We start from the raw sequence: 23,325 nt of genomic DNA, 5'->3' as shown, positions 1-23,325 counted from the left end.
TCCGTACATCAAACCATGCTCTATACAGTGCCCCACAGGGTGGAACATTTTTCTGTTCGTTTCAAATTCAATTAGTTAATAAGACTGCGAACTAGTTTTGCTGTGGAGAGAAATGTACAACGAAGCTCCCTTTCTCGAGGTTCGCGTCGATCGTCGATCCTAACAGATTCAGTTGTCGTCAACATAGTCAGCCACCAAACAGCTTACATTTAAACGATCTGCTCAACAACTACCATAAACTGTTCCCTGCTACCATTCCTCAACATTCGTCCGTCCGTTCGCTGCCGTAAAGTGTTTGCGTCCAATTATTATTGCTTTTTGTTCATTATTGGAATGCCATACGGTACTGCTCTCTCAGCTGGAAAATGGTGGCACGGAAGAGAATCATCACTTCCAGCCCGGAAAACTACCGGTTTTTTTTGGAGGAATTGTGCCGACGAAACTGACTTAGCTGCCCGCAACTAACGCTTTACGAATCGAATAAATCTTGCAAATAACCGGAAAGAATTTACGAAACGCTGCCACAACCTACGTTTACGTACGCAGCCAGACCATTGACAGGCACGCTCGTTTAATCGGCCGTTTCCGTCTTTGATGCTGTAGTTTTCAGTTGTATTTCGATGCTCCCTCGGTATTTGTGCAATTGGATGCAAATTACTAATGCCCTTTTCGCCCTCGCTTACACTAATTGCGCCTAACGTTCTGCGAAGGTGTCCTTTTTCACTTCGCCATTTTCACTCGCCTGCAACACGCTAGCTACTACTCGAAACGGGTTGTACGGGTTGAGTTTTCGATTTCGATTGCTCGTTTCGGGGAAATGATTTGGGCAACGTTCCTACGAACCATTGCGCCGTCTACGGATTTCGAGTTAATACCACCGCATCTCTTGGTCTTTAAATAAAGCTATCCCATTTTATAAAGTGGTTAGTACAGGTGTGCCGTTTTACTGATGCCGATGTGCTCGCTCTCGATCGAGCAACTCCCCACGCGTTGTTTGGCAGTTTGCTGTCTTCCGGCCGGCGGCAGATCCTGCTACATCCTGCTCCATCGCTCGCTCGCTCTCGCAATTTCGTATGCACGAGTTTTTCTTGTCGTTCTCTTTTTAAAAGAAGATCGGAGGTCGCCGCGGAGGCTCGCCGATAGGGCAACGATCGGGCCACTCCCCCCGGGGGTTGATCGTGGGTTGTCTGCCGACATTCTGGAGAGTTTCTTTATGTTCTACAGTTTGTTAGTTTTTTTTGGTAAATTTCTTTTTTTCTTCCTTTTTTCGCTGTCTTACTTTGCCATTGATCTACGACCCACACGCACCACACGACGCGGCATCACGGTGCGCGATGAAGAATTCATTTAAAAATTCTTGACAATAATTTAATTAACAACAAATTGATTTTATGGAAAAACCAATAACAATAGCCCTTATCATATGGCTACGAAACGATGATGTGCGGAGCCGAAAATAGAACAGCTATGGTTGCCACTATTGTGAAAAACGTGAAAATAATAAGGCACAATCTATCAACTACCATTGCTGCAAACTTCCAATCCTTCGCAATATCGCTTTCCTCGTCTTCTTTTCGAATCTGTGAAGTAAAGATTGGAAACCGAATTAGTAGTGTCCAACAAGGTTGTCGTTCTGGGGAAAATATATCAACTAAAACAAACAACGGTGCCCACTGACTAACACTGTGGAATCGGCTGGTTCAACCTTAAATAAACCTGCGGTTACACAGAAGCAGCAGCGTTTGATCGATCGACAATTAAGGATTGGGAGCCCACGGTACGAACAACGAAGCATTGTCACCTTTAAGCCACAACAACAACTGAGCCCGCCGCTCCATGCACGCCCCACTTCAAGGACACTGCTGTAAACCTCATCAATCTTTCCTAAACTTAACCGACATTTTTCCATTCATTTCAGTGTTCAGTGTGGTATGGGAGAACCGTTTGCAAGCAAGAACTTTCCGCCTGCACGTGTTGTCAACGCGCGAACGCTAGGAAGGATCTTCGGCTAGGGAGGATACATCGTTATTGATGACCAAATCGGCTTCGGTTGACGTTACTGAACTACGCTTTACTCGAAACGATATCACAGGGCTGGCTGTGAATTTGTCACGGTTGCGCCCCTCTATATGGCTAGAGTGTTTGGCTGATGGCCGAAAACGTGCACAACTTGTTGGCATCCTTACCTGGTCGGTGATAAAACGTATCTCTTTTAATATTAAAGCTAGTTCGTAATCAGCAGACGATGTGAAACACGTGTGTGGTGGCGCTATCGCATCTGGCATTCGATTGGTTCCGATCGGCCCGATGCTTCCATCATCGCTGCTGTGATTGAAAGGCAGGAAGGAAGGCGTTACATATCAGTTCGAGAAAACACTTTGCGAAAACAAGCAGCACAGATACCTATAAACAGTCCTGAAGTATGTTGGATTATGTGGCAGTGTACCTCCCGGGGTTAATGGTCTACAGTTGTGACGAAAATCATCATCTATATCTAACACGTTCGCGAGTAAGGACTTCGATGATCTGTGAGAGCGAAGAAATAAGACGGAATTGTTTGTTGACATTGAACCGTTGCCCTCTTACCGCTCCTTCAATTCGACGTCCTGGATGTGCGCTTTCCGCTCGGAACTGTCCGATGTTGGCGTTGGTGGATATTCCATCGATAAGTCTCTACCGGGTCGACTCATTCTTAAAATACATGGCAACCAGTATAAAAATATGACCCTAACCTGCGAGCAAAGAAACAAAGAAAAATACGATCAATTCGAATGATTCATATAGTTTTGCAAAATAAACAAACTGCCTATTTTCATTTTTAACTTAAATATAAAATTAAACACAATTAAATTTCTTCAATTTTCAGAAAATCTCCTGCATTAATCCTTAGGTAAGTTTAATCGGTTCGGTTCAATTCCTCCACAACATTGATCGATGTCAGAACGTTACGATCAATAACTGGAGACATGGTTAGTAACTTTATCGTATTTCAAACCACAAAGAGATGGGCAAAACTCACGACTCATCAGGAACTCATCAGAGTTGCGCTTCCAACTCGACCAGATATTTATACAACTGTTTAAAGATGCCCCGTTATTTTCCACCTTTACTTCAAAATACCATTGCCATTGTGTAGCAATTTCTAAGCATCGTAACTTTAAATATAAACACCTCGTTATTGTGGGACTACAAAAGCTTCACCTTGCGTTACCAGCGCATATTACCGTTATTACGAGCCGCTTCTACTTTCTCAAAGAAAAAATCCGAAATGATATTAAATTGCATCATTCCACGCAAGAAAAAACCGAGAAGGTCCAAACGGTAGTATCCTGCTTTCACCATTCGCATCCTTACCGGGTAGCTCTTCTTCGATTAACGTGCGCGACACACGCAATGAGCGAACGGCGAATGCATTTTCTAAGCTTTTCCATAAAACTGTCTTAACTAAAAATAATATCCAACAGCAGCTTGAGCTGTGCGAAAACAGAGCATGGCTCTGCAATTTCTACAGTACATTTTCAGGTCGGAACCTTCCAGGATGTTTGGTCCTTGGAACGGTCATGGATGATAAGTTTAATTCGATCGTCGTGTACCAAGCGGTAGGTGTTCTTCAACATCGCGAAACGGTTTCATCTGCATTGCAAGAGTCCTTTACACGCGTAAAGAACAATAGTAGAGGTGCGAAACACGCATGTATGGGTCATCCACAGATGCCGGCTGTCACAAGAGCAGTTACACTTTCCTGGAAAATTGTTCTAATTCGCCACGAACCCAATGGTAGTTAGTTTCCTCTCTGTCAGCTACACGAAAAGCAGGCTTCATTAAACATTTCTGACAGGTTATTGCTATTCTTACCCTCATATCAGTCATTTACTCTGATCAGAACATACCAACACCCGATCGGACTCAGTAATTGGCAACGAGCTTTATGCTTTTCGAAGGATCATCCGATTTTTTCGGAGTGAAATCATCTACTGTATCATATTTTATTAAGGGTTTTTTTAACGAATAAACTGCATACGTTTTTTCGACAGTGTCACGAGAGTGTCATGAGCTTTGAATAAATAATCAAAACGCCGCAACACTTTTAATTGCCTATCGAAATATAAATTGGAATAATCCAACACTGCAGCCAGACTGGTACTCTGTTGTGACGGTCTTTATGGCCTTGAATGAGATGCTACACCGAGTGCGTTACATCGTCACGAGCGGCTCTGCTGAAGGTCAGTCGGTTGCTCCAGACAGCCCAGCTCAGCCCTACCTTGGAAGGCACATAGAATGGCTCCCAAAAACCGATCGCCATGACGAAAATGTCTTTCAAACTGCTACCTTGCCCGCTCCGGTTATGAATCTTTTGCCGTCACCAGGGCTGGAATTTATTACCCATTCTCCCGAAATGGCGGAGCCCCAGCCACACTGCGGACGAGTGACGGTATCGGCCTTTCGTTCTCGTCATCAGTGAAACTTCCATTTCCTTCTGCCCACGGGGCCTGCGTCAGAATGTTGTCGATAGGGAAAGATAATTTTCGCGCGTAAGAGGAATTCATTGCCCAACAACAACAGTACGCGCCAAAAATTGAAGCACAAAGTTAAACGCGTCACAAGACCAAGATCCAAGCGAAGGAGTGCCCGTTGGTAGTTTCGGAGGAAAACGGAAATAATGGCCAAACAAACATCAAAGACTCGATGGTTGTGAGAAAGTGTCTTTGACAGAAGTAAAGAAGGTTGAAATCAGATGTCCCGCGTTGTTCGATAGGTTCGGGTGATGTTTATCGCGGCGATGCTTTCGTCGAAAGCTGTCACTCACTCAGCCATGGCTGTTGCCGAAAGCATTAAACACTCAAGCATTCAAGAGACCATTAAACGCGTTGTCTACAATGGTCAACCTTGGCTTGTAACCCACTTTTATGATTAAGGAAGTCAGAGCAATGAAACAATTGCTGTCTGATTTGACTGAAAAAGACATTGTTGTATCAGGTTTTTGGCTAAGTGGTTTCTATGTTTTTCGATTCATACTTCAATACCATAGACATAATTCATTATTATGCTCCTCGAAAATCATCTTGAGTTTCAAAAACGCTAAGAATAGGAATTTCGTAAAAAGACGTGAACAGTTGAGCATAAACTTATTATCAATATGCATATGTCTCAGTTTACATTAATTTTTAAAGACGCCAGCCAGACTCTGCATCTCAGTTGATGTTAGACTAAACACGTTGATGATCTAATGACGATGGTATAAGTCACCTTTGTATCTCGAATTAATACAGCATAGTTTCTTTCTTCCCATGCTTGCCCCTTTTCTGGTTTAATTCGTCCTGAACTTGCTTGCTGAATTGTCGTATTCCGAGCCAAGTTCGCAAAGTTCATACAAGATATGCAGGTACGCCAGCGTAGTTCCAATCATCGGACCGCCAGAATGCCACCACCGACCGATGGTCGCCAAAGAAGTGCTTACCGGTCCGGAAAGATTGCTTTCTGATTGTTAATTTGCAGTTCATTTTGGTAGATTGGCCACTACGGTCACAGTCACCCGTAGCCGAGAACCATTCTCGTAGGCATCCTCGAGAGGCTCGCCCGTGTCAGGGCTCGCAGGATCCCAACTACGTGTCCACGCTGGGAAGCGATATGCGAGCTGCTAACCGCAGCTGAACTCGAGTTCCCGAGATTACTCTTGACCCAATGGCGGCGTACGGTGGCCGAGTTCCAGCGCGAAAAGCACTGAAAACATATTCCGAATAGCGCCCGGCACTGGAACGAGCACTGCTGACTGCTGGCAGCAACTGAGGTGAAACCACATCACGATGCATCCTGCAGCCAGAGGCGCAGCCTTCGTGGAAGTTGATTTCAGAATGGCGTTGGTCGGTAGCGACCAGAACAAGCACTGGACACAACAATCAAGCACCACCGCCGTCAGGGACTTATGACTTGTGCGATCACATTTTAGTTCGCACACCCGTCGACCGGAAAGGCCGTGGGGCTCGGCCGAAGGCAAGAATTGCACTTGCAGCGTACTTCATCAACACTCGCGTCTTGTGCCCGTCAGAGTCCTGGCTGGTCCTGAAGCGCCGTGCCACCGTGTCGTGCGGCAAGCATTTCCCAGGACAAAACGAATCTGGGTATGGAACGACGCCGAACGGAGCATAAAATAGGTTGATTGTTTGCGCGCATACTCACCCAATCTGACATTTCGTGTGTGTCCGCGTTTCTATGATGATAATTTAAAATTAAAATTGTCGAAACAACGGATGATGCAACCATAAACATGATGCAGTTAAAATATGTGCCTGTTTGGAGAAAAGAGACGACGGAACAGGTTACTTGCCTGACGCAAAGTACGAAACCGTTGAAAGAAGCAGTTAGAAGTTACCTAAAAGTGGAACAGCATCCGATGTGGCTGGCATTGTTTCAGCAACCATATTTAAAAATACAGTTAATGATAATAAAATCGTTACACCTGCGGAAGAGATCAGATAATATAATATGTACAAAAGTGATCTATAATGATTACATTGACAACGGTTGATACGTCTTACAGCGACATTGATATGTTTTGCACCGCCTCTTGTTAATTCTTATCATTCTATTTTATCTTGTAAGATTTGAAACTTTTGCATCATTTCAATCATAATATTCAAATATATTCAGCAGAACAAAAATCAGATACTAAATAGCAATAATAGTAACTGCTTGTGAATCTTTTGCGGAGCAGACTTTAATGTGCACTAACTTCCAATCGCATATAACAATTATTTAATTTAATTAAGTAATTTTCAACATTGTTTACAGCTACTGTTTCGCTTATAGGTCCATATGTCCAGTGACTTTACACATGTTTTCATACAAAGCTTAATTTGTCTTTCGATTAAACAGACACATTGGGACATAAGATTTTTTTATGTAAAAGTATGCCTTACTGTACTGAAACTGCTATCGGCAACACACTGTTAACGTTGCAGTGATTTATACCGAAAATGTCATGATCTGTTGTGACTCAAGTCCTACTAAAGTTATACGAAGAAGCAAACCTCAATCAGAAGTGTACATAATCTAACTGACAAACATTTCATTAAAAAAGCATTTCTTCATAGAAAGCTGTATGTTGTACGAATATTTGTTAGTGGCCCGCATTAGAAGTGGCCGTTTAAATTCTGCACAAGCCTTTGCTCAAGCCGCCGTGCCGTTCAGAAGTTCGTGGACGGAAACTTACCTAATGATAACTTTTCTCCCGAATCCGGGGGCAGCGTGAAGCCGAGAAGTGCCATCGACGCAATCAGCACGCACGGCACGATCAAATTGAAAAAATAGTACAGCGTGCGCCTCCGGATGATGATGGCGAAGGTGATGTCGATGTAAGGCTCTGGACAGCAGTTGTAGTAGATCTCGTTACGCTTGCCGGGAACACCTATGCAGTAGCCGATTCGGTTGACGTGGCAAGGAACGATGTCGACGAAAACGAAATGAGGGGGGGATCGAGTGTTGTTTTTCGTATTCGTGGGAGATCGAAGAGGTGCGAAAAATTACGTCGTACGAAAAGATTTTATTTTATTTGCAACGGCTTGGAAGCCGGTGGAAGCCATTTTCGAATGCGAATGCGAAAACGGCAGCCAAATCTCGATGTTTCGAATTGTAATTCCGCTTCGAAGGGTATATTTTGCAGGTTACAGGGATCAATAACAATGGGGTGCGGCCTCGAACGGCCATCACATGCTACATGCTACGGTGGGGTGGACGATGTGGGTTCTGAATGAGTTGAAAATGGTGCAGAAAGGAAGAAGTGCTTTGGGATGAGAATTGCTTCCGCCGTTTGTCGCGTTGCGGCTGCGGCAATGGGCGAAAGTAAATTATGTTACTGTCGTTGAAACGCGTTTGGCCAAATATGAGCAAATGAATAGTAACTACAGATTGATTTAGGCAAGCGTTTGATTTTGAAATGAGTTGTCTCAATTCGATATAACATGCTGCGATTGAAAGATAGACATCGCGCTCAAAACCGGAACTTCCTAAAGGTACTAGCAGAGCCTGCGACAAGCCCTTTGTTGTTGCTAAAACAAACAACACTAATATCTCCACCCAGCTAAACATTTAAATCAATTCGCACCACGCCCATATGGATAACTAATGTTGCCAACCATCCACCTCACTTATAGGGCCGTTTCTTCTTGGGCGAACATTAATTGAATTCCGTTTTAACCCACATACCCCAGCGTGCGTTATTGAATGTTTAATGTTGGCAAAGTCATCGTAAAGGGAGTCATCCACACACACACACCCATGCGTGTGCCCCGTGGACGTTCCGTGGATTCCAAACAGACACCGGGGGCCTTCCTGGTGCAAAACCAGCACGTGTCCTTTGGCGCAAGAAAGGAAAGTTTAATATCCGCACTGCTCCGCGGTGGGATGCTTTCTTTTGCTCTGGCCCGCCCTGTTCCCACCGAACGTAGCGAGACCGGGAAGCCAGAGGACAAAGTTTTCCTATTCATCTCATTTCACCAGAGCCCGGAGCGGGCGGACCTGGCTGGCCGTGACTGGCCAGCAGTGAGAAACAGTCGGTGGGATTAGTGATAAAGGGTTCTTGTAATAAATTTAATCACTTTCCATGTTTTAACCATTAATACCGGAGCGCGGAAGCCGCTCGGAGGCACTTTTGGGCAGTGATCCCAAATCCCGGCAATGCTCGGACCCACTTCATTAGCTCGACCTGAAGGTAGAATATCGCCCTGGTCCTGCGGGGACACACACATTTTCCTGGTGATTTGGTAAGGGTTCACCACGATGGCATTCTAGGCCGCCGGCCCGGGAAGCTGTTGATCAATAACCAGCGGGGCTCGGGCCCCGGGTAGGCTGTGTGAAAGGAAAGTGCAATTTATGCTTCACACGATGGGGGGGGGGGGGGCCCATCATAAACAAAGACCGCTTACAGCTCTCCGGCCTGAATCGATATCTGTCCAAGCAAGCAACGGAGCCAGGTTACTCTGGCCAGGTTCAGTGAATACCCAGAGTGGAGGATGAGCATCTTTTTCCCACGGGTAGCACTGGACCGTGGCTGGCTCATCAACTCTGATCCGGCCAACAACGGGGTACCCAGCGGTATAGATAAAATCCCTCCTTTATCATGTCTTAAGCGATTATGGCAATTAGTTAGCAAATTGTAAAACGAAACACCCGCCTATCCGTTGAGGCGACCCCGCTTCGGAGGGCAATTTCACTACTCCTGTCCACGATTTCTTACGCAACGTAGCATAGGGCACGTCATAATTTTTGGGGCAGCTTTTAAAAACGAATGTGCCACCGTAATTCACAGATCTTACATCTGGAACGAGTGCTGGCAGTTTTGAATTTGTAGTAAGTGAAGTAAATTACGAGAAACCGTAGCATCCAAATCCAGGATCCACATTTTTCATAAGCTGCGGCTGTTCATAAGCTTTTAAACGGCTAAACGCTCGGTGCTGCACCGGAAGGCAGCGTGGCCGAGCGGTCTAAGGCGCTGGTTTTAGGCACCAGTCAGAAATGGCGTGGGTTCGAATCCCACCGCTGTCAAGTCAGAAAAAGGATAGAATTGTTTTTGGATTCGCCTTTTTTTGTTTAGTGTGTAAAACCGAATTGTTTGTTTTTATATGTTTGTGTGTGGTTCGCTTTTGTTTTTTGCCGTTTTCGAAGATAGCACGTGCAATTAAGCAAACGGAACGGTTTGTACACGTTTTTGTGTGGCCGATTAACGTGTTTCCGGTGCTTTTCAGTTAGTTTTGCTTGTTTTTTTGAGCGGGGCTAGTTTTGTGTGTTTGCATATCACGCGTATCGGACTCTGAAACGAAAACAAGAATATCTCACTGATTAAATCATGTCGACAACCTTGCCTTGCCCTACCGACCCAGTACGTCCGAGGCTTGCCAAGTGTGCTGACGGTTTTCGGCGGAAGCGCGGCTTGTTACGATACATTCGGTACATTCACTCCACCCGGGACCCGGTGCTACTTACCGACAGTCTGCAAACCGTCAGTCTGCCTGCCGCTAGCGGATCAGTTCTCCTGGATCATCATCATCACCGCAAGCCTCGCGCTTCTCACACGTGACACACATTCTCTGTTCCCAATGCTTTAATGGATCTGACCAACTTTCATTCTCACCATCTTCCCCGGGGGGGGGGCGCGCCGTTGTCTTACGGAGGATGCGTCGTAGAAGTTCGAAGTTCGGGTCGGAGAATTTTGAGCGAATGTTTGTCTTTTTCTTATCATTTTTTTTTCTTGGTTTTCGAAGATTACAGTGGTTTCGTGACGATTGATAAGTGCTAACGAATGACGCAATCTTCGTGAATCGCGACTGCCAAGGCGCGGTGCGAAGATGAACAACGATTGCCAACGCCGCGGACCGCCGATGGGGCGGATGTCCTGGCGGAAAGCAGATGGCTTCATTCGCCTCGCGCGACCTGGTTCGGCCTGGTTCGGGTGGGTGCCCGTTCGTTTCGCCACCAAACTGCCGAACGCTGGAACGCGGAAATGGATTCGACAGACAGTTTCGATGGGAAACGAGTGGTCGCGAGGGGTTGGTTTGGCTTTCGATGGTCGCACCTTCCGGCCGGGGAACCGGAACGGCGACCCTTGGCAAACGTGGCTCACCTTCATGGGTCCGGCAGTACGCGATGGAAATTGTGCAATGCGTTGTTAGTTTAGTTTTAGTATGGAGTTTAGTTTTGTGTTTTTTTTTTTGTTTTTCGATGCTGCTTTGTATGCTTATTTGTTTATGTTGGTTTACGTGTTGAATATATGCGTTGCATGTGGAATTTTCATGGATTTTTTCCTATTTAGTTTGCTCGGTACCGTGTATGTGTGTCAGACCAAATCCAATCGCCGTTCGTAATGTAGGGTGCCGTTCGCAGCTTAGTTCATAATATGTTCCATTTGATTAACTCGCTTTATTTTATCGCATTTATTTAAGTATGTATTCTTGTTTGCTTGTTTATCATCATGATCTTTTAAATAACTAATGTCTTCTTTACCGTGTCGAAATGCATTTTAGTATGAGTTAAGTGTATTCTTATCATCGCTAACCATATCCTCAACACGACTTGATCATTGAATCATTCATCAAATCTTTCCTACTTCAAAAATTGACAAATGAACATTATATGTCCTTAATTCAAGATTAGAAGACTAAATAGTTAGTTCATTATTCTACTGTAAAATCTGTTTCCTGACATATCATTGTTCAATACATCATCCTTATGGAGCAACACGAATGTAGAATCAATAGCATAAATGTTGGAAAACGGTCAAAACTTGTCCGGAAACATGTGATCTCACATTTCGGGTTTTCAACAAAACATGTTTTTTCCTTCCTTTCCATCCTATTGTTAGAAAATGCTTCTCACTCGGAATTGCCGATAAGGAACAGTCGTATCCGAGTTTAACTGCTGTTCAAGATTTTTCTCGCGTCGATAGTGACGTTCCAACGTGACGGAATCCGACCCCGTCAAGCTTTAAATGGAAGAGCTTAAAGCGCTTCCAAATAGAAATTGAATTAAAAGTGTGAGACGCCGAGACGAAATGAAATATACATCCCTAAACAAAACAATCTTCATTAGTGTCAAAGTCATTAAAAAATCCATTCACAATGGCGCGTTGCCCAGTGTCCTCCGTGATATACTCATGCGTCGTTCGCTTCCTAGCCGGAAAGAAGGACCTTCAATTATGCTTGAAAACCGTGAACGAAGCCTCGTCGACATAATGTTGTTTCTTTGGTCGACGAAAAAAAAACCAAGAAAGTTCATCTCTATTGGGATCGCCTAGAATCACGAGTCGTACGACAAACAATTGCTTGAATCGCGATTCTGTTCGCTCTCTCTATTGCTTCAAGCCTACGTGAAGGAAAAAAACTGAACAGAGAAAAGGCGACAGACAGAGGAAATTAATGAATTTAATTTCTTCCACCTCAGGCCGAACGTGATTAGCCTTGCGAACCCGAGAAACCCGACTCGTATTTCGTTCCGTCTTTCACAAGCGGGAATCTCAAACAATGAAATGAAAAATGCCCCCACGGCACTTGCTCATTTGGATTCCAGGTCCAGTTTCACGGGTACCCAGCGATCAGAGTCCACTATCAAAGCGAGATCTTGCAACTCTTCCTGTAGGCTAGGAGGCGCGACTTTGTGCCAATCGCACGGCGACGGACCCTCAGCATCAACATTTTGTGGGACCAATTCGTCAACTTTTCAACACTCCTTAAGTTGGACCAATTTGGATCTCAAACCGTCAGATTCTTTTGTATGTCTCAGAGAGGTACATCAATGACAACTTTAACGCAAAGTCAAAAAGCTATGGTTGGAAGTCATTCACAGGCTTGTCGCTTTCTGCATCATACAAAAAAGCTGGTGCTGGAACTTCGCAAAATTCTACGAAATGCGTTCGCTACTCCCAAAGCAAACTCTCTGAGGCGGAAAACAGGCAATAATATACAGTTGCCAGCTCCTTAAACCGTTATATCCATACGTTCTTATTGACCCTTGAAATGGGTTAACACGAAATGGACGATCATTCTTTAAGTCGTCCACTTTTCGGTCACGTCCCGCTGGCCCAGCCGTGCAATGAAACGGCACAATCGTCCCAACCACGCACGACCCATAATTCAAACAACCCAACTTAATCGTTCACATCGCCCAGTATCTCAACGCGGTAGGATTGTCGGTTCGAAAAATCGAAAAACGTCACCGGCAGACGTGTGGCCACCACGCAAACCGGATACACCACGACGCACCCTCCGCCAAGCCGATGGCTGATGGGCTGTCGACGTCGAAGAACTCCAGGAAATCGGAAAACCTACGCAGACCTCGCGAGAATCTGAAGGATGCCCGGTAATCGATAAGCAAAAAAATCGTTATGTTTACGGAAATCCACGACCAAAACGCTACCATACTAAAGGGTGGACCATCATCGAGCTGTCGAGTGAGCCGCAGAGATACAGGTTCAAAAACCGAATAATTGATTCGTGTTGGTGGTGAAACGGCGTAACTAGAGTCGTGTAAGGATTTCTTGTTTGAGGTTTGGGTTCAGCTTCTCACCAGTACCAGCATTTAGCCGCATTGAACTCATACCATTCAAACCAACCAAACGGCCAGAAACCTCAAACAGTTAAGCAGCTCCACAACCAAAGGCCGTTTCTTTATCCGCCCTACTCAAATGCTTTGCTAAGATGTGGCTGAACCCTTCCCGGGCGATGTCCGTACACAATTATTTTGCAATCACCACAGAGCCAACTTCCGCTCGGGAGTCCCAGATGCCCCCGTACCAGACTCGATAACGATCGATTTCGGTCTGCGTCAGGATGTTGGAGACGGGCTGTAGAACAAACATGGACCACCACATGCCACTCAGTTGGAACCCTCTTTCCGGTCGTTTAGGCCCGGTTCCAGTCACGAGAAAGTGCCGGTGACAGCTCTGGCTTCGGCTTCAGTGGGTTTGGTTCGCTTGTTTTTCGCTGTCGGGCTCAAAATCATCAGTAAGACATTCCGCCTAAGCCATTCGGAATTAGTTTTCCGGTTACGCACCGGTAGCTGAAATATCCACGTTTGAAAACTATCGAAACTAGCTACTCGGACCGTGCCCCGCACTTCGCTTCCGTCGAAGCAAGTCCTTCGAACGGTGGCACTTCCGCATGGAAAGTAAAGTAATCAAGCAGAGCAGATGATGACGAGATCGTTAATGATTAAGTGACTCCTCCTGGTGGGGGGGAGGGAGGGCTAACGAGAGCGACAGCAAGTGGAAAGGCAGAATGATCACTGATGGATGCATGATGAGCATGAGCTACGTTACTGCAATGAACGACTAAATTAACGAAAAACGAAACGAACCTACGAACGAATGCATTACTTGGGCCTCAAGTGGACCCGTTAAAAAAGCGAAACGGTTTGAAATGGATGTTCTCGTCTTGCAAGAGTTTTGTGTGAGTCAAGTGTGTGTTTGTGGGTGTGTTCAGACCAATTTTAACCGCACAGCAGGTGCTTTGAGTCGAGCTTTACTTTTTTTTATGTGGTTTAGAGGGAACTAACTTTAAGCTTGAAGCAGTTGAATTGAATTCCAGTTTTTTTTTCTGTTCATGCAGTTTTCGATTCGCATTCTCCCACTCGGCTCGAGTGGAATGTTTGCTTTTGGTTTTAAGCATTCTTTACTGTCGCAGGTTTTTGATTCAAGTTCTACGTTTAATAACCGTGCCTTACCTAGAAGATCCCATTCACCATTCGTCACGAAACTACTGACATCTCCACCTGCTTCGTCCTGCAATTGTAAGTCTAACTGTAATGTCAGAGAAAAATACCAAAATATTAGTAACGGTTACGGTGGGGGGCCAACCTTTGGTAACAACCCTAAAGGTACCCTATTTAGCCACCCAGCAGGTGTGCTGGCACACTGATTCAACCACGCAAACGCAACGAACAGAATACGCAATATTAGTGCACACCAAAAACCTATCTTTGAACTAAGGCAATGTAGAAAAAAAAAAGAAAACACTCACTAACAAAAGGGTCAATAATATTTAAGCACACATACATCCCCTCTCACACACAGTACGACATATTGCTTACACGGTACACTAGTGTAATACACCTTAGGGCCAACCATTTTCCTAAGTTTGGTATCAAACCTCTACACTTTATTGAAGCACGCTAGGTGAGGTCATGCAAACCGAAAGGATGTGGATGTAAAAAGGTTCTAAATCATTTAACTCTGTTTCTGAGGCACACATTGCGTGGTGTAACAGAAGGATCACTGAACAAAACCTAGTCACAACGGACAAAGCATAAATGAAAATGTAAAACGAAACCCTCATCGACCCGCGGTGTCTGTAAATGTTATTTTCTTAATAGTATTTTGTAGGGTATTTTTATTCACACATCCTGTCACGTCACGCGCACGCTGTTAATTGCCTTTAGGCAGCGCCCGTGACACACTTCGCTTCTCATTCTGGGCGAGCCGACGTTCCCGGGGGTCCCGGATAGTCGCCCGAATAGTGGGTCCTAGTGCCGCTGCCGGAGCCTGTGGCCAACATCCTGCATCCTGTGCGTTGGACGGAGCGTGTGGCTGTGCAATTCCTCTGGCTGTTTGCATGTACGTGTACATAGGCGGGTGCGGGATTGTGGAGCAGTGCTAGAGTGCAAGGTGCACCAGGTGGCTCACATTTCTCGGAACGGTTTACTGGAGATCCGTTCCATCCGTTTATTGCAACACACTCCCAGTATGGTGACGATATGAGGGGCATCGTTCGATAGTTTGTATGATGGTTTTAGGGTTTCTCTTTGTACTGTCACGCTTCTCTGTATGCTCCATGTGGGGGTGAGTTAATGATGTGTGTTTTATGATTCCTCGAAAGAGTTTTCCAACACGGCTCCCGGTTGACGAATGGCAGCGTGCGTTAGAACTGTAGAACAGTCCAACGTCCAGCCTACCCTTTGCAAGGTTTGCCGTTCGATACCCGGGAACGTTATTTGGAAAAATCGTTCGCTGATCGATCAGCCATGGTCAGGGCCAAACAGAGTAATTGTTTCGTCTAGAAGCCCATCCTGAAGGCAATCGAACGCTTCCTCAGTCATTCGATGCTACCTTCCCATGAGCTCCCCCTTTTGGGCACGACGAACATTACTACACATTTTATGTACGATTGTTTAATATAGGCGATACATTTGAACGAATCACAACTGTTGGCTGTACTTACAAAAGTTCACTCCATACTCAATAAGAATCCAAACTTTTAACAAAACAAAGTCAAACATTAAATCAATACAGAAAACGCCTATGGCGAAAACAAATCGAACGAAAAATCGCTATTTTACTAAACGAAGAAAATGCCCGCATGTAAAACATCATCTTAATTATAGCTCTAGTGGTGAACAAGTACAAACGTGGGCTACGAGTTGAAGCATGTTCCGGAAAGAGCACAAGCTTGACAGAGCAGAGGAGACAATTTAGTCAAACAGTTTCCCACATCGAGCAGGAAACTGTCGCGGAAAGGCACAACGTTAAAGCAGTACACAGAACATGTCCTGCAAAAGGTCGTAGCCAAAAGGCCCGTACAAGCAGCAACCGTTTTGACCAAGGGTTCGATCCACCGTGTTCATGATTAATGTTTCCTCTAATCTTTGGAAAAAAAGGTGAGAGAATCGAGTTCTTAGTCAAAATGGTTGGTAGCGTTGGGAGTTTGGAGAAAGCAAGAAATCACGGGTGGGCTGGTGGAGATTACTAAACCCGAACGGAACATCAACTAAATCGGACGCACAAACAGGATACTTCCACTCGCAAAAGTAAGCACTTGGCAGCCATCGGTTTGCTAGTTGGAGCAAATAATAGTCATAACTAACAAACGTAAACCAAACTAAACAGAAGAAACAGCCAGTTACACTCTATGCTCCCTAAGGAAGGAAAGCTCGAAAAGCTCAGTTCTCGGCGCTGGACTAATCAAGCGTGTTTGATCACACTTTTTATCGTATCGAATCGAGAAGCTATAACCGAAGGTTGGTGCAAAAAATACTAAACAAACATAAGTTTGCTTGTAACACTCTAATTACTCTAAGACAGTCACCACACTACCGAGAACTGGGTTTTCGTTTGCTCGATACTGCTGCTAGCTTGAGTTAGAGGCGTATAGAAGAATTATTTGCAGCAGTTTCTAGCAGTTCGTTATTGCGTACGTTAGTCTAGGTTTAGTGAGTTTTTTTTTTCGATAACATGTTTATGCGCTAGGGAATTTAGTCATAGTTTTGTACATAGTTTTGTAAGCATCAACTTTACCTGGAAACCATCATATGTCCAACTACCAAATTTCATTTCACATCTTTGATCGTCAAATGGAAACCACGTTATATCTATTTTACATGTTGATTTGAAGATTCCTGGTGGCACATACAAACAAGAACCATTATTGCGTACGACTACGTTTGTTGGGTATGTGCCATCAAAGCCTTCATCAGCACTAAAATATAAATATACGGTAATGATGAGTACACGTCAACTGCTGCTCGGTTGCTCGGTTGTTGGAAGATGATAGAAATAATTTAGTAGTAGATATCGAAAGAATTTGAAAATTTGTATTTTTGCGGAAAAGGAAAGGGTAGGGTAGTAAATCACAGGAAGGAACTTTGGTCGGGGTTTGTCGGAGGATGTTCTTAGGAGATGAAAAGGCCAGACCAGCACCAGTGTTCAGGAAAAAGTGGGAAGACTCTACGTTCTAAAAGAATTGATCATCGTCACAAATTAAAATAGGTAATTCAACTTGAAGAAACTGACAAAAATGATCAATTATTAGTCGAACAGGGTTGGTCATCGTAAAACTGTTAAGAGAGGCTTAACATTGTTGCACTCGGCTTGGCTGCAAAAATTCGATGGAGAAAACATGACTTCGGAACTGGTCAAACAAATCATTTCTGTTGCCGATATTCGAAAGGGACAACAAACCGGTTTTGTGGGATTGAAAGTTAGTGGCTTTCGAAGGATCGGAGCAAGTATTAGGATTTAGCAAAGCGGGAGGTTTGGTGGTGGAATAGATTTGTTTTTTCTCATAGACTGAACGTCGGTAGGTGAGGATAGAAAAGAATAACAACCTGTTGTACATCAAAACATCTGGTTTCCATATCCGATGCGGTGGTATCCGCAGATCTCGCACACCACCATATTCCGATGTGTTCCACCTTAAATTCATATCATTCCATTCCTGAGTGTTTGCAGACGGATGGAAAATAGCGGTTTTATTTGTTTATGTTAACCGAACGGCACCGGATTGACGGACGTTGTTTTTTATTCGATTATTTTGTCGACATCGTTTCACCGTTTTGTAGTCGGTTTATTTGAGTGTTATTTTTTTTTTTATTAGATTATTATGAATTCCCGCACACCGCCATTCGGAATACGCACACACATACACACAAACAGTGTCCCGACGAAGGTATGAAATGAAAAAGAGGATTAGAGAATAGAAAATTGTTGGTTTAATAATTGCGTTGGAGAATCAATATTAGCTGTCGAGGGGTCGAGTGTTTAATGGACGAGGCAACGGCATCAACACGGCATCGTGATAATTATGTTGAAAAATGACACAACACAATAAATTAGTCAACCTCTCATCGGACCTACAGCGGACATAGTACAGAGCTAGTCAAATTTGGCTGCTATATCCTGACACGTGTCGGGATTAGCCTGCGCCTAGACGGTTTCGAACCTCGAAGCATAGTCCCGTAGAAAATCTCCCCGGGGGACTCTCTAGTGGCTCTATCCGAGACGGGGCCGAATGTTTATCACTTGTTATCTAATCCTCGCTCTTCTCGAGATTTCGGCGGGCGGAACTCTGGCAGGGACCAATTTTCAAAATTGGGCGCCACTTCCTATCCTAGTCGGCCAGAGGTCGAATGAATCATTCATTCACCCGGGAGCGTTGAAATCGATACGGGTGTCAAGAGCAAGTGCCCCTTGCTACTGGTGGGGAGGGGCGTGGGTCAACTGAGAAAAGCCAGCCAGCTGACCTTCTTCTAGCGCCGGGCGAACCAGCAAACCGAGAGTCTAGTTTGACTGGTCCCCGAAGGTATCTATCAATTCCCTGGAGGTGATGTCAATGCAAAAGACCCGTCAAAATCAGCAGTGCGGCCAGGGGCTAGCAACCGACGACGAATGGACTTTTTCTCGCTGCTCGTCCTTTGACAGGGTCACCAGGGTTTTTGGGTGGTACTCCATAATGGAGGTGCCCAAATTGGCATCACTTTCTACACGACTTCACCGGAACAAGGACGCCACAATAACGCCGGTCACAAAATGTATGTACGTCCAGGCCAAACACCATACACGCCACTCGAATACCATATTCGATCACGTGGTCCAAGCGCCACGGTAGTTGACTTACTTTCGACGTTCGATTTTTTGTCACCACTTTCAAAACATCGTTTCTCTTGCAGCAAGTGTCATAATCGGGAGTTATGTTTTTTTTAAATTTTGATGGACTCGGAATCGAAAATCTGTGTGATGTATAGTGTTAAAGAAAATTTGCTCAACAGTCTATAGATCGTTTCACGAACAATATTATGTCCACAAGCAAAACCACAACACAATGCATGATTTTAAGAAATCGTCAAACCTGTCAATATTAATGTAAAGCTCTCTTTGTGCTCTTTATTACCACGTAAAAGAGACAAAAATTGGTGTTAATAATGTATCTTTAGCACACTTTCAAACAAGTTGCACTCTCATCGATCACCGTTGATGTTGCTGCAATTTTCCCAAACCGCACTTTTTGGCGGAATATAGTAAAAATGCTTTCTGATGTGCAGTGAGTGCACAAACACAGCCCACGGGATTCCATCCGTTCGACACATTCGTTTTCCACTTTGCCCAAACACTTCCACATCGTGGTGCTGAAGGCTTCAAGGACCTCCCGGCACTGACAGCAAATTGGTGTTTTCCATCGACGCCAAAGGCTCCAAAGGACAGCGATTCCGGCAGTTTGCTCATGCATCGTGCTGTTTGTTGTCCATTGGCTGGCGACAATTGATTTACTTTTATTTCGTAGGTACATTGTGTCTGCGTGTAACTTTCACCCTTCACCATGTTCCATTTCCGCAGCACGAGCTGCCCGAGGAATTAACGCCAGATTATAAATTCGTGTTGCTGCTCGTTGGCATCGGCATTTTTTCCCGCAAGTATTTAGCTTTTCGATCGTTTTGAATACTATTTGGTGGAAAAGGCATTTTTGAAATAAAGAGAAGCAAAAGTAGCGATCCGAACGCTGCCGTTAATGGCCGTCGGGGTAGTTTTTTTTTTTTTTTTTTTAATCTTAGAGGAACGGACCGGGCCGTATTTATGTCGGGGTAGTTCATGTATAACAAATCGATAGACTACCAAACATTCACATTGTGACAAGCCAAATTCCTAACGGAAAGGTACATTAAAGTTTCGAAAAAAATGCCAGTGCCTGCAATGAGGTCTGACCGATTGCTGAACAAACGAAATGTTTTTCCATTCCAACGCCATTGTGCCATTTAAGGATTTTAGGATCTCCCCGCTCTTAGTGTTGGTCTCTGATCACTGCTGCTCGCTATCACGTCTAACGAGCGCGGGGAAAAAACTGAACCCTGTTGGCTCGTTGAAAAGGCTGTAAAAGGGACTTCCCAGGCGCAAACGAACCACATCCTCGTGGCGTCTGTGGCGAAGTGGAATAAAATGGTGCCCACAAAATCGCGCGGCCAGTTCGATTGGATGGATAATTAATATCCATGCGAATGACTTCGTAGATTACGAACCAGCTCGGGTGGGCCGGGTCAACCCTCTTCACCACCGCCGGAATCCCGGATCAAATGGAGCGTCCTGACCCATTTATCCACGAGCGACCCGGCGGCTCCATCCGTTCGGTGGCTCCGGATCTGCTAGCGGCCAGGGTTTGGTTCAGTTCGCCCAAGAAAGCATTTAATCAGCAGGGGGGCTCAACGCGCGCTAGACTGCGCTCTAGCGATCCTGTGGGCTCTGGTGCTCCTGGAACCATTCCGAGCAGACAGCAACTGGGATCACCGAACCGACACTTCTCCAGTGCATGCAACACGTCATTAAACACATTCATCAGCCTCCCGGGCGTCTGGGGGAACGATGAGCGATGACCAGCGTGTGGACCGCAGAACCAGGCTACTTCGCAGTCCACCAGGACCAGGGCTGTAATCAAATTATATGGAGCTACGAATGCTGGCCGGGACAGCTCATCGCCATCTACCAGCTCGTGAGGGCCTCACCACGGCGGCCCGGAAGGACGCGATTAATGAGTTTTGCATGATTCCGTCCGCCGCCCATTGTACCCATCGCCCAGGTGCCCAGCCAAGTGTGTGCGTGCGAGGTCATTGATGCTGACCTGTCGACGGGAAAGGATTCTGGCTCTCCGGGATTAGTTTGCCGAGGTTTGCCGACGCGAAACACCTTTGGCTGCTAGAACAGTATGTAATTGATATCGTGTACAGCGGCGAAATTACATCTCTCTCTCTCTCTCTCTCTCTCTCTCTCTCTCTCTCTCTCTCTCTTGCTGTCGGGAGGGACAGGCTCACTAGTCCGTTCACTGACCGTTCGTGTAGCTGACGGGACACGGTCCGTAAAGCGTGACTGATGATGAAGCTTTATGATCACCGCCAGCATCATCATCGTCAGCGCAACGGCACAGGACCAACGTTGGCCGAAACTGCCCGTTGTAATTTATATCCCTTCTGCAAGCTACTGGTTCACCCGAAAAGCGCTATAAATCATAGATCGCGACTTACGTGGGCGACTGGTGGCCCGTTGCCTCACCGAGCACTTCAACGCAGCGGTCTTTAACCGGAACCCAGCAGCCCAAGCCTTCTAGTCAAGTCAAACCTGAAGCACGATACTTCCGAAGCGGAGAAGAACCCGTCCTTTAGCTCTTTAAAATGGCTCCACCTTTATCTATTGAACCTTTCAATTACTGTCCTGTGCTCTACAGCTCGCCCGGTTGATTCCACAGCCCTGTGAACCCTGCCCGGGTGTTTAGCTAATTCCTAAGACCGGGAAGATGCCCTCTGTGGGACTGGGTGGGTGTGCCATTTGTAGCCGCCATTTGTCTTCGTAATCGAAAACGAAACATCAAAAGCACAACGTAGCGCAACATAAATAAATAACGAAAACTCGGCTCCGCTCGGCTCCGTCGCCCAAAACGGTTTCAGCGGTCAAAAATCCTCGCAAATGATGTCGGCCACCCACAAAACGGGCTGGTGAATGGACTGTGGCTCTCCCGGCACCTCAAGAACCCGGGCCCTAGCCCCATCGAAACGGCGGCGGCGGAAAAATCGGGTGAGCCAAATAAGATTATATTTCACCAAAAGCGCAATAAATTGCACATCATATTATGGTTTTTGTGGCCACACGCCGCGATGCTGGCTGGGCCACCGAGAACCGATGCCCAACCCTGCCCTACCCTGCCCTGCCCTGCCCTGCCCGGCGAAGTATAATCGCGGTTTCGCGGTCCACCGTCGAGGCAACCATTCGGATGATTGCGTTTTCTTTCGTCGGCCACACGCTGAATGGACACCGCGAGCCCTTGAAGGAGGCAACCAGACTCGCGAATGGACGCTCGGGCGGGGCTGGCGCCACCGCACACCAAATGCACAGTCAGAGTAAGATATAAATAAAAGCTTATCTTCCGAGCGTTCGGCCGCTCTCGGAACTCTCGGAGGCTCTTTACGTGATCTGCCGGCCATCCGCACTGAACCCAGACCGAAGTGCCTGCCATCCAGCCAGAATCACGGAATCACGGTGCTCCGGCGCGGCTCCTGGCGCCGAAGCAAATTGTGGGCCTCATATTTTATTTATTAAAGACCACCTACGCCGCCCCCCACGCCCGACTTTGGCCGGCCCGGAGTTGCCTCCTTTGCGGCACACTTACTAGCGAAGACAACAAAGACGTAATCAGTAAGCTGGCCTCCTCAAAGCCTCGGTCGAAGATATCGACACCGGGCCACGGTGAAGTAACAGAATCGACGAAGCATACGTTGGGACCTGTCCCGGACCTGCCCAGTCCAGTTCCAGGGGTACTCGGAACCCGTGTAGGCGGAAAAAAAAGGTTGTAACTGGGAGGGTGAGTGGCACATAAAATAGCTCGGCCTCGGAGAAAGGTCGTGCGGAAATGGAAAACTTTAGACTGAAAAGAAAGGAAAAACCCCCGTTTCCGCCAACAAACCGACCAAAAAGTCCACTAATCCGGTTAAAATATCTCCCAAGCGCGTACGATTGGAAAATTGGCTATGAATGTTTACGACCTCGCGGTCCGACCGCAGTATCGGGTGAGGTATGGGATTTATCGTTGCAGCAGATCGACCCCCACGTCACGTCATTACGTCCGGGATACGTTCGGTCACGAACCTCGCATTCGGCAGGCATAAGAAAGAAATACAGTTCTGCGAGTTCACCAAAACCCTGGACTGGACTGTGGTCGGATTCTAAACTATTTTTGTTTCAATTTGACATACTCGAAAGAGCGCCGTCCTTAGTCTACAGAGTGTTGGTTGATTTTCCATTGATTGTGATCATTTTTTTAACATTATCAGCCCAACCAGTGCCGGATGCTGCTGCCCGTTTGAGACATATACTGAATAAGCGTAATGAGAGTGGCTTAACGACAACACAGCGTGACATGGGGAGACCATTCGTTAGTTGATTTAATGTGAGTTTTTGACCGTGACCAAGGGCGGGTTCGGTGCTATCATTCCGTGGCGCGGATCGGAATGGACCGGTGTCGGAAGTCCGTGGCCAGGGGTCAGGGCTAGACGGAGTACGGCTTCACGCTTCAAGCACCGGCCAGATTCATCGAT

The 23,325-nt window shown here is 45.9% G+C and overlaps 1 protein-coding gene and 1 non-coding gene across 2 annotated transcripts in view; one reads left to right on the top strand and one right to left on the bottom strand.

Annotated features, from left to right (window-relative positions):
• Positions 1-1,427: 1,427 nt before the first annotated feature.
• The window catches only part of LOC131206894 (neuronal acetylcholine receptor subunit alpha-7-like), a 44,655-nt gene continuing 22,757 nt past the window's right edge, over positions 1,428-23,325 (bottom strand). The window contains exons 4-13 of the mRNA XM_058199483.1: positions 17,584-17,693; positions 16,775-16,955; positions 14,209-14,284; positions 7,211-7,405; positions 6,371-6,457; positions 6,178-6,287; positions 2,587-2,732; positions 2,404-2,526; positions 2,187-2,325; positions 1,428-1,580 (exon numbers count right to left, since the gene is read on the bottom strand). Coding sequence (XP_058055466.1) covers positions 1,428-1,580; positions 2,187-2,325; positions 2,404-2,526; positions 2,587-2,732; positions 6,178-6,287; positions 6,371-6,457; positions 7,211-7,405; positions 14,209-14,284; positions 16,775-16,955; positions 17,584-17,693 — 1,320 coding nt within the window. The remainder of the gene's footprint in view (positions 1,581-2,186; positions 2,326-2,403; positions 2,527-2,586; positions 2,733-6,177; positions 6,288-6,370; positions 6,458-7,210; positions 7,406-14,208; positions 14,285-16,774; positions 16,956-17,583; positions 17,694-23,325) is intronic.
• On the top strand, positions 9,461-9,540 carry Trnal-uag (transfer RNA leucine (anticodon UAG)). Its single transcript has one exon. It is a non-coding gene; the product is annotated as a tRNA-Leu (tRNA).

Source organism: Anopheles bellator, chromosome 2 (genome assembly GCF_943735745.2).
Source record: "Anopheles bellator chromosome 2, idAnoBellAS_SP24_06.2, whole genome shotgun sequence".
Lineage (NCBI taxonomy): Eukaryota > Metazoa > Arthropoda > Insecta > Diptera > Culicidae > Anopheles > Anopheles bellator.
Note: the sequence above shows the minus strand (reverse complement) of the source record. Positions and strands in the feature narration are given on the sequence as shown.